This window comes from Terrapene carolina, unplaced genomic scaffold (genome assembly GCF_002925995.2).
Source record: "Terrapene carolina triunguis isolate 2854851 unplaced genomic scaffold, T_m_triunguis-2.0 Scaffold192, whole genome shotgun sequence".
Taxonomy (NCBI): domain Eukaryota; kingdom Metazoa; phylum Chordata; order Testudines; family Emydidae; genus Terrapene; species Terrapene triunguis.
Window position 1 is genome coordinate 778,199 of NW_020664543.1, and position 10,758 is coordinate 788,956.

Consider the following 10,758-nt stretch of genomic DNA (forward strand, 5'->3'; position numbering starts at 1 on the left):
GCCTGGCCTGTTACTCAGGGCTGGGCTCGTTTCACACCCTTGAGCAATGTAGCTGTGTTGACCTAACTTTTAAGTGTAGCCCAAGTCTAAATAAACCCTCCGGCCCGACCCCGGCCCAGGGGGGTCTCCAGAACAAGCCTAGCTAATGAAAGCAAACGGCCTGGCTGGCAGTTCCATGAGCTCCTTGCCAGGAACCGCTGGGCAGGGAACGCAGGAGCCCAGGCTCCTGAGGGAGATGGGATGTCACTTTTCAACAGAGTTTGCTTTTAAGAAGAGAATAACAATTCCCTTGCCACAAGCTCTCCTCGTGCCTGGCCCCCTGCTAATGGCTGGCGCACTCGGAATCTGTCACCCTTTAAACTGCTGATTGCCACGGAGTCTGTCAATACGGAGCGCTGCTCGTACTGGCAGCAGAAATACAACCCTGAATCCCTCGGCTCAGGCAGCGAGGAAACGTGGGGCCCAGGCCTGTGCCCCTGGCCAAGCGGCAGACGCTAATTCCTCTTTACAAAGCATCTCTGGCTGAGCAGCGGGAAGCTGCTGCCCTTTCCCTGCTGCGCAGGATAGAACATGCGTCTGTTGTGGTGTCAGCTCAGCTGATCAGTTCCTAGATAAGGGACCTGCTGGCAGCAAGCAGAGAGGGGAGCGGGACTGGGTCTGGGAGGGCATTGGGAACGACTCTGTTTCCTCCAGGGTGATTGCAAAGCACAGAGCCATTCTGGTTGCTGGCTTGCAGCTGAATGTTTTGCCCAAGCCCCAGCCTCAGCTCAGGATTCCTGAGCCATTGTGGGACAATTAGGGCCGGGAGCGACACAGCTGGGGCCAGACACAGCTCTCAGCAACCCCCGTGTCAATGCAGAGTCCTGCACTGGAGCCCACGCATGCTGCTGGCGTGGCTGAGAGCAGGGTCCTGCCAGTCAGCTTCGCCACACATGCAGCTGCAAGAGAGTGAGGGCATCCTCCCGCCTGCGCCCCAAGGTGCAGGCGAAGCATGGCTGCGGAGAGCTGCATGCAGCACTAGTGTCCTGCTGGGGGAGGGCAGAGGCCTCAGCCTTGGCTGGGAGGGATGTCACCTCTCCAGTGGCCATAGGGACGGCTCAGCCCAGAGGAGACAGGGGAAGGGCACAAGACTTGGGGGCACAAACACCCACCCATGGGGCAGAGAGCATGCCTCTCCTCTCCCCTGCCCAGTGCTGGGGGGTCAGGCACTGGCTGTGGGGCTGAGGAAGGCAGGGTACAGGGTATCGTCCCATCGGAGCATGACCTGGACTGTCTCACTCACTGCCCGGGCTGCCTTCTCCTGGCGCTGCACCATGGTCCAGGCACCAGAGAACCAGTCAGCCAGGGCGCCCGTGGCCAGAGAGCAGCTGCTCTGGGAGTGAGGGAGTTGGTGTAAAACTGGCATTAGAGTGAGAGCGTGCTGGGGCCTTCTGGGAAAGGTACAGGGGGACCCGGCCAGCCCTTGGGAATACACGTGTGTACACACAGCATAGCTGCCGATACACAGCGCGTGTGATTCGTCTATCCCAGACGAGCCCTGCTGCACACGCCCCTTGTCTGCGGAGAGGGAGGTCGGCTCCCTGCTTGGCCGGTGCTGAGGCAGGGCAGGGTTGGCATTGGCGTGTTGTGCTGCCCATGGATGCAGGAGCCTGAGGCACACAGGGCCCTGCACTGGCCAACGTCCCTTTGCCGGCTTTGGCCTGGGTTACTGTCCATGCTGACTGCTGGCTCTGATTTCACGTTCCTGCCTCCGGCATCTCGCATGTCCTGGCTACTCTGCTGGGAGAGGCTGGGGCTGGACTAGTCGGGAGCTCCCGCCACAGCCGAGCATCTGCCCTGCTCCCACCAGCACCCCCTGCTGGGAGTCTAGACCTGCATTTGCTGTTTTATGCACCAAACCCCCTCTCTAGCCCGTCTGCTAAGTGCTCAGGTCTCTCACGTCCCTGTGTGCAATGCAGGGCCAGGCACCCGCGTGGCCCCAGCCCACGTGCAGCAAGGAGCTGCACTGACCCTCTGGTTCCAGTCTCTGCCGGCTGGTAGCAGGCCCATGTTTATCCTGTGCTGGGCCGACGAGAGGGCGTTCAGGTAAACACCGCCTGCAGCAGCCCACAAACCTCATCCCAGCCCTGCTGAGTGGTGCTGAGGCGGGCACTGCCTGAGCTGGGGTGCTGGGACGGCGTGGGTAGAAGGGCCAGCCCACGGCTGGGGCTGGCACACAACTGACAGCTCCACCTCCCATCCCTCCAGGCAGCTGGGCACAAACATGTTTACCTTATGCTTGACCCTCATGGCTCCACCGCAGGTTCAGCAGAATCCCAGGGACTCTGAACGTCCGCCCCCTTGGCATGGAACCAGTGCCCAATGGCCTGGCCTCCTGCCCGCCCCGTGCAGGGCCCCTGTGCGGCAAACAGCCTCACAGCAGTGCCCTGCTCTCTCACCTTGCGTATGGCATCACAGCCGGCATCTCAGCAGAAGCCCTGGCCTTCCTCTTGCTGCCCCCCACAGCCGGCGTGTCAGGCTCAGAAGTGGCAGAACCAGGAGCCCTGCTGCTTGCGCATTAATCAGGCCCTTGGAGACCCAGACGGCACAGACAGACACACAGCTAGGGCTCCGTCGGTCCGGGGGTGAAGCCCAGGGAAGTCCTGCCGAGCTGCAGGTGGCTCTGGGGAGGTGAGAGGCTCTGGGGTCCCTGTCTCAGGCTTCTGCCACGGAGCCTGCAGGAGGGAGCAGAGGCCAGTCCCAGTGCATAGCCTGCTCCCCAGGGCAGCAGCGGGCACCCCACATGCCCCATCCTCCCCTACACCCCGAAGATGCAGCAATCGTGAGGGGTCGCTGCTGCAGCTCCCTCCTCCCCCTCTCCTGGGCCATGCCTGAGCCCTCTCCTGGGGAGCAGGGACAGGAACAAAGTGGGAGGCCAGATGGCATCGTTAGGCTTCGTTAAGGTGACGAGTTTTCCTTGCCTCCCCATCCCAGGTTGGCTGCGTTCCAGCTGCTGGAGCCCAATAAGTGTCACATCCAGGCTGCGGCTCCGGCGGGACATGAAATGTGTCAAGCCGGCGGGTGCCCATGGCACAGCCTCTGCCCAGCAGTTTCTCTCACAGCTCCGGTGGGGGCCCCTTGGGGCAGTGATGTGGGAGCACCCCACTGCTAGCAGCTTCACCCGCCCCCTGCAGCACCCCCAGCTGAGCTGGGACGAGCTGGGGCACCTGCAAGAACCTTGAGTGCAAACCAGGGGGTGGAACTGTGAGCTAGCGGGTATGGGCTAGACATGCAGAGGCCTCCTGTCCCGGGGAGGGGGGGGGGCGCGGCGCTCCCACTCTGTACAGTCCGGGCAGCACTCAACGTTCTAGACACTGCTGCTGGGAGGGAGCTGCGCCGAGGCACAGGAACTGGGGGGAGAGGGGAGCGCCTGGCTGAGACCCCCCAGTGTGGCTCTCCCCTCCCCGCACACCCAGTGGGTGGACAGGGCCCCGGGGATGAGGTGGCTCTGGGGCCTGTTTGACAGCTAAGATTTTTGCCCCTGTGCAAGGCTCTGGGGAGTTGGGGGTGTCAGCTCCGTCCCTCCCCATCCCCCATGAAAGCAGCAACAATCACAGACCTGCAGCGGTTCCATTGGTTTATTATCACAGTTACAAATGCTCCAGTTCTTTGATCCCACGGGGCACCTGGCTCATTGCCTGGCCCGACTACTTGCGGGCAGCAGCAGCATTTCAGAAGTGTTGGCTCGTGGGGGCAGCAGCAGCAAGGAGCAGGCATGAGATACAAACGCTCCCGTCACAAGCAGGATCCAGCCCCCGCGACTCACTCTGATCCTTAGACACTACAGCAGGGCCAGCACAGAGCAGCCCCAGCAAAGCTGCCAGCAGGAGGCCCGGTCTGCCGGAGAAGGCAGCTCCGCTGGAATGTGCTGGATGTCGGGGTCCCACTTTGCTGCACCACCACAGGGTTAGACAACAGCTCAGATCTCTCCTGAACTGCTCCAACCCCCAGGGTACAAGGCCGGGGCACCCGTGTGCTATGCAGAGCTCACACCCATCAGTCTGTCGGTCCGGACCACCGGGTGCAGACTAGACAGCAGGTGCGGTTTGGACGGGTTCCCACAGCTACTTTTCATCTACGTAAGACACTTTCCAAGGTGACTCCTGCCAAGTCCCCATCGTGGCCTGAGGCATCGTGTGCCCCAGGCGGGTTTGAGGCAGAGCCGCAGACACAGCGGGTCAGGCACTGCCCAGCCCAGGACGGGAGCTGGGCTGTGTGCGCAGGAGAAGGACTTTACTCTCCCTGCCCCTAGCCGGCGCTCCACCCTCTGCCTGGGGCAGCTGAGCAGGGGAGGGTCCTTTCTCCATCATTGGTACAAAGCACAGATCCCTGAAGAGCCCAACAACCTTTGGGTGTCTGGGAGATTTTGGCTGAGCAAACTGATCTTTAAAGCATGAGGCAGCAGGTGGGGAGAGGCAGGAGAGGGGCTGAGGGAGCCAGACTACTGGGGAGAGTATTACCGGGGGCGGCACTAGACCCATCCCAGAAGAGGGGGAACCCGTGGACAGCAAGCCAAGGACCTGCAGGAAGGAGGGGATGGGGATGCCATCAGTCCGACACGGGCAGAGATCACACGGGGATGGAGGCGGGAGCCAAACAGAACTGGTTCGGCACCCTGAGCCTGGGTCTCCTTTCTCCGCCCCGGGATCCTCTGGGGAAGCCCGCGATCCCCTCCCCAGCCGCCACCGGTAATACTGCCACTAGACCCGCTGCCCTGAGGGCCGGGGGAGCCGGCCCCACCTGAGCCCCCGTCGCTGAAGAACCTGCCAGGTTCTGCTGTAAACACGGGCGCCCTGGGACTCGAGGCCTGTCACAGAGCAGGGGATGGACCGGCTCCGAAGAGCCTTGGCCTCCCAGGTCATGCCCCCCCGGGGGCCTGTAAGGTGCAGGGAGGAGAGGACCCATCCCTATTGCTATGGCAACTGTGGGGCCAGTCCAGGGGCAGGAAGGGGGGCCCTTTGGCCCAGCTGGGTTAGTGGGGGGCAGGGAGGATGGGGAGGGGCCTTCTGGGACCTCAGTGGTGTCTTGCTGGGTCTCATCCCCCGGGAGGAGTCTGGAAGGCGCAGGGCCCTTCCCCCCTCAGGCCAGCACTTTGATCCCAAAGTACTTGCGCAGCTGCTCCAGGAAGACGAAGGTGAGGACGGTGTGAGGCACCAGGCGGATGGCAGCAGGAACGAAGCCCTGGAAGGGGACGGGCAAGAAAGGAGAAAGGGGAGGGTCAGTCTCTGTCCTGCTCGGGCCTCCCCAGCCAGGATGCTCCGGCCCTCTGGGGGGCGTGGGTGGGGCAGTTGGGGGTGGTGGTGGAAGAGAAGGACAGGAGGAGGCTGCGGGGAGCAGAAGTGGCCAGGCAGGGAAGCAGCAGCCGGGTCCAAGCGGCCAAGGGGAGGGGCAGCAGGAGGGGGAGGGAGAGGTGCTGCAGACAGCCAGGGTGCGTGGGGTTTGCACGGTTGATGAATCTGTCCCCAGGCAAGTCAGCGCCACTGTCAGCACCGCCCAGGCCCAGCGGGAGCCAGGGCCAGGGCCCCAGCCCCTACGGGCCTTTTCATGGGCTCCACCCCCACAGCTCCTCACCCACCCACCCGGCAGGCAGGTCCTAGGGCTGCCTCCAGGCAACCCTGCCCCAGGAGCCATTGAGCAGGCCCCCGCATCCAGGGGCGGCTCTATGTTTTTTGCTGCCCCAAGCATGGCAGTCAGGCGGCCGCCGGCGGCATGCCTGCGGGCAGTCCGTGGTCAGACGGATTCGGCGGCGTTTCTGCGGGTGATCTGCCGGTCCCGCGGCTTCGGCTACCCACCGCCGAATTACCGCCGAAACCGTCGGACCTCCTGCAAGCACGCCGCCGAACGCTGTCTGACTGTCGCCCTCACGGCGACCACCACGCCACCCCCCACGGCTTGCCGCCCCAGGCACGCGCTTGCTGCGCTGGTGCCTGGAGCCGCCCCTGCTCGCATCGCCCGCCCCCTGTGCTCCTTTCACCCCACACTCTGCTCCCCAGCCCCCACATGAGCACCCTCCCGCTCCCACACTCCTTCCACCCCCTACCGGCCCCCAATGCGCTCCAACCCCCCAGCCGCGGCCTGCTACCTTGTAGAAGGCCAGAGGTCCGAGCCTGGCGGTCTCCACTGCGCAGTGGACAACACCCTGAAACGAAAGAGGGAAATAAGCCAGGAGACCCACTCCGGAAACTGCCTCGGACTGATCTGGCTCGCAGCTGCCCTGGAGATAGGAGTGTCTGGGCTGAGATCTGGGGCAGGGGCAGCTGTGGGGCGTGAGGAGCCAGGGATCCAGCCATGGGGCAGTGGGGAGGGTACCTGGGCAGCTGGTGAGATTGTGGCAGGGAAGGGGGGTGGGGAGGGGCAGGACCGATTGCAGCGAGCCCGGGCAGGGTCACAGGGTCACTCACCCGGTACTCTCCCTGAGAATTCATCAGGCGGGTCTTGAGTACGTCCATGGGCTGGCAGAGGAACGTGGCACATCCGCCCTGGGGGGAAGGGACAGAGATGGGTCAGACAGGGAGTCCCTGGGACTAGTGGTGCCACTGGCCCTTCCAGTCCCTGGGCAGAGGGCAGGTGAACGGACACAGGAGCTGCCTACGTAACCCACCCTGCTAGCAGAGGGGAACAGGGCAAGAACCTACATGCTGTGAACAGAAGAGACCTGCAGGCCTGGGGGGTCTCCTCATCCCACTGTCTCATTTCTCTGGGCCAGGAGCTCCGCAGCAGCAGCCTGAGGCTGTGGGAAGCCAGCAGCCCTGTGGGGTGCGCACCTAGCGCCTGTCTGCAATTCCCATGACTAGCACCATCGGGCAGCCCTCCCCCCGCCCTGCCCCCTACTCACAGCAATGAAGCTGGCCAGGAAGTGAGTGAAGATGTTGTCGGAGAGAAGCCCGGTCGTGAGAACCAGCTGCTTGGCCTGGTCATAGCAGGAGAGCTGCAGGAAGGGGGGCAAGTTAGTGTCTCATCCCGCCCTGCCTCCGTGTCTCCCCAGACCCCAGGGGACTGGCTCCCCCACCCCCCAGAGGTGGCCCGCGAGGCCCGGGGCAGAGCCAGTCCCAGCTGCCCCCCAGTGCCCGCGGGAGGGTTCCTACCTGTCCAACGGTGACCAGGGCCCCTCGGCTCGACGCCATCGTAGCACCTGAGAACAGCTTCTTCAAGCCCTCTGGGGAGGGGGAGGGGAATCAGTGCACAGTGCGGGGGTGTGAATTCAGCCCCAGGCCAGCGGGGAGCCGCCATTCCCATTAGCCCTGTGCCCAGCCACCCACCCACGGCCTGGGGCTTGTGCAGGGTGGCAGGCCCTGGCTGTGACTCCAGCCCCTGGACCCTCCACCACCCAGCGGGGGAACTCCCCAGGGGCTCCTCTGAAAGCCCCCGCCCCTGCCTCTGGCTCCGAGGGAAGAGAAGTCACTCACCCTAGCACTGGTCCTTTCAGCCTGTTCTGGCACTCTCCCTCTCCACTGCTTGTCTGTCTGTCTGTCTGTCTGCCTCTTCTTCCTTTCTTTGAAAACATAACTCCCCTTTCAGGCTCTCCCTTCCCAGCTGGGGGGTGAGGGGAGTGTTTCATTCCCACCACTGGAGGGCTCGGGACTGGTGCCTCTCACTGCAGTGTCTGGTCTGGCCCTTGCTGTGTCATCCCCCGGGACAAACCCAAACTGCTCAGAGGGCTCCTAAGGCTGCTCCACTTCAGAGGCAGCATCTGGATGAACAATCCCAACCACCCCCTAACGCCCCCCCGACCCAGCCTGCCCCTTGGGCCCTGCTCTTCTCCGGCACCCGCTCTGCTTGGCCATTTCGACCCCAGCCTCCAGCCACACCCACGACAGGGCTGCCAGCCAGGCTGCCCCTGGTCCCTGCAGACTTCAATCAGCTGGATCCAGTCCCCCAACCCAGCTGCCACTTGGCCCCTGACCAAACCGAGCCATTTAGCTGCCCTGGTGTCCCCCAGAAGCAATTCCTGCCCTGGGGCTTCACCACACCAGCAGGGGTGCCCCCGCTCAGGCGAGAGGAGATGCCAAGCCCCTGTGCCCCCAGGCCTTTGGCAGAGTCCTACCCTCACGGAGCACTCGGTACATGCCATCCAGGGCGTGGGAGTAACTGGAGGGACAAGAAGGGAAAGAGGTAAAGCCGTGAGCCCTTCCAACCAGCCCTCATCCTCTCCGACGCCCCACTCAATATGTCCAGGGTTGCTGGAAATTCCTGCTTGAGGAGCAGAGCTGGGGTCACCCAATACACTGCCCCCCACCCCACCCCGCCCCCCAGCCTGGCTCCCTCCAGCCAGCAACTGTGGCGCTTGGAGCAATGCTTCCCCCTTGTGGCCACGCCACCTCACTGCAGCTCCCATCCACAGGGAGGGCACAGGGGGAGTGGATCCCCCCCAGTGCCACCATGTGAGCAGCCCCTTAGCATCCCATTAGGGATCCTTGCCACCCCCCCACCCCCACCACATGCAGGGGGCGGGAGGGACCCAAGCCAGCTGGTCTCAAGTCCCTGGGGTCCCCCCACTTATTGCACCGTCACTCACTTCCGCCTCAAATGCACCGGCTGCTTCATGTCATTCTGCATCCTACAGAGACAGAGCAGTGGGGGAGGTGAGGGGAGACAGACCAGGACAGACTGAATGACCTGCCCCTGTGATCAGCCCTTGGGGTGGGGCTCTGGCCCCCTTGTTCTGAGCAGGCCTGAGCTCACCCAGCATCCGACTATGACCGGTGCTCCCTGGGGAGATGGGGCCACGCAGAGGGCGTAGCCCTGCACCCGCGGGGACGGGGACCTAGCAGGGATTCTCCACGGCCAGCTCCTGTGACATCAGGAGGGGCCAACCCCAGAGATCTGGAACCCCTGGCCTGGGGCAGCCCCAGGCACAGATGGGGCAATTCTGGTCCCTCCAGGTGCAGGACGTAGGATCAGGTCACAGCCCATGGAGTCCACGACAAGCTGAGATGGGATGGCCCACAACTCCCCCGCCCTGCACTCCAGCCACACCCCCAGCGAGCAGAGCGTCCGAGACGCATGGAACTGACCTGACGTTCACCATGTCTGCCGGGGTCCCCACAAACCCACCAGTGAAACCTGCAACCAGAGAAGATTCAGGGTCACGGGACTCCCCAAGCCTGGCCACAGCCCATGGCCTGGGCTCCCCTGCCCCTGCTCACCTCCCACAGCACCCAGCAGCACCTTCTGGTAGAAGGGCAGAGGTCCCTGGGTGCCTTGGCTCACGCGGTCCCGCACGGTCTCATAGATGGCGAAGCGGGTCAGGGAGTACGTCATCTGAGGAGACAGAGAGTCAGAGCAGGGCCCAAGTGCTGCACCCCAGGGGACTCCCTGCCCTCCCCAGACAGCCACCAAAGGCGCTGCCCAGCACGTGGCACCGAGCCCCTGGCTCCCCAGCTCAGCCAGAGGGAGCTGCTCCCCGGAAAGGAGCACTACCAAGGCCAGCACCTGGATCTAGGGGGAATGTGTGGGGCCTGCGGAATGGGGAGAGGCCCAGGGCCTGGGTAATGGGAGGGGAGCGACCCCCAGGGCAGGAAGCTGAGGGACTGGGTAGAGGGGGGAAGCGGGGGTGACCCCCATGGCAGGAGGTTGGGGTGTGTGCTCTGCAGCAGGAGGTGCAGGGCCCAGTATGGGGGGCGCCCCCTCATGGGGGAAGTGGGGCGGACGCGGCCCCGGGCACTCACCTGGCGGCAGAGCGAGGCGCTGAGCCCGTTGTAGAGCGCCAGAAAGCCATCGGTGCGGATCACACGCAGCGCCATGCCTGTCATGCGCATCTTCACCTCCTGCTGCGTCTGCAGATGCACCTGGGTCAGGGCGAGAGCATGCAGGGGGTCAGGCCCAACACCCCCAGCCCGGAGCGCACGGTAGGGCTGATCCCTCCCACGCACTGCGGAGCCAAGACTGCGACAGCTGCTTCTGACCCTTTCCCCACACGTTGGGGACAATGGTCCTGACCCTTCTTGGGGTTAATCCTTAGCACATGTGCTGGAGCGCCCCAGCAAGTGACCACAGCCCCGTGGGCCCCCCCACGCGACCGGAGCTTGGGAATCAGCCCCACACCCTGTCACCTGGAGCAGGGACCATGGCAGGTGGGAGAGGGGGAACAAACCAAGTTAGGGGGCACCTATAAGTAATGCACCCCCCTCCCAGCATGGCCTCTCAGTGGCGTATGTAAGAGAACGCGCCAGGCCATGGCCAATGAGGGGGGAGGGCCATGCAAGGGCGGGAGCCCCAGAGATGGTGAAGGGCGAGCGTCTGGCTCCGATGCCATAAAGGGCAATGGCAGCAGGGGCCTTTCATCTCACTCCCAGCTGCTGCAGCACAGTCCACTGAGCCTCGAGAAATACCTTCTCTCTCTCTCTCTCTGCGTGCCCAGCCTGGGGGAAAAGCAGAGCCAGGAGACGGACCCAGGAGTCCTGACCAGGCCCCAGCCCCAACCCCAGCCCGGGGTAACTGTACATCTTCCACGTTAGTAGCAGAGAGCGCCCGGCAAGATGGGGGCTCTGTGAGCCAGGGACTCCCCTACACCTCGGCTCCCCCAACCTAGCCGAGCCGCCCACGCCCTCCGTAGAGCCCCAGCCTTCACCAGCGCCTACAGCCTGTGCTACTGAGCAGGCCGTGCTGGGTCAAGCGTGGGTCCGAAGTCCTCAGGAGAGAAGATTAACAAGAGCATCGGGCCCCTGGCTGGGGACCAGGCTTCACGGGCCTTGGAAGGCAGCAGGAGTGACCCAGGAA

The 10,758-nt window shown here is 63.9% G+C and overlaps 1 protein-coding gene across 1 annotated transcript; it reads right to left on the reverse strand.

Annotated features, from left to right (window-relative positions):
- Nucleotides 1-3,661: 3,661 nt before the first annotated feature.
- SLC25A10 (solute carrier family 25 member 10) lies at nucleotides 3,662-9,942 on the reverse strand. The gene is made up of 10 exons (XM_024203201.3): nucleotides 9,708-9,942; nucleotides 9,186-9,300; nucleotides 9,054-9,102; nucleotides 8,555-8,596; nucleotides 8,084-8,127; nucleotides 7,125-7,195; nucleotides 6,875-6,967; nucleotides 6,441-6,518; nucleotides 6,122-6,178; nucleotides 3,662-5,220 (listed from the first exon to the last, which is right to left on the reverse strand). The coding sequence occupies exons 1-10, from the start codon at nucleotides 9,795-9,797 to the stop codon at nucleotides 5,119-5,121; spliced, it is 741 nt and encodes a 246-aa protein (XP_024058969.1). The 5' UTR covers nucleotides 9,798-9,942; the 3' UTR covers nucleotides 3,662-5,118.
- Between the last annotated feature and the right edge of the window lie 816 nt (nucleotides 9,943-10,758).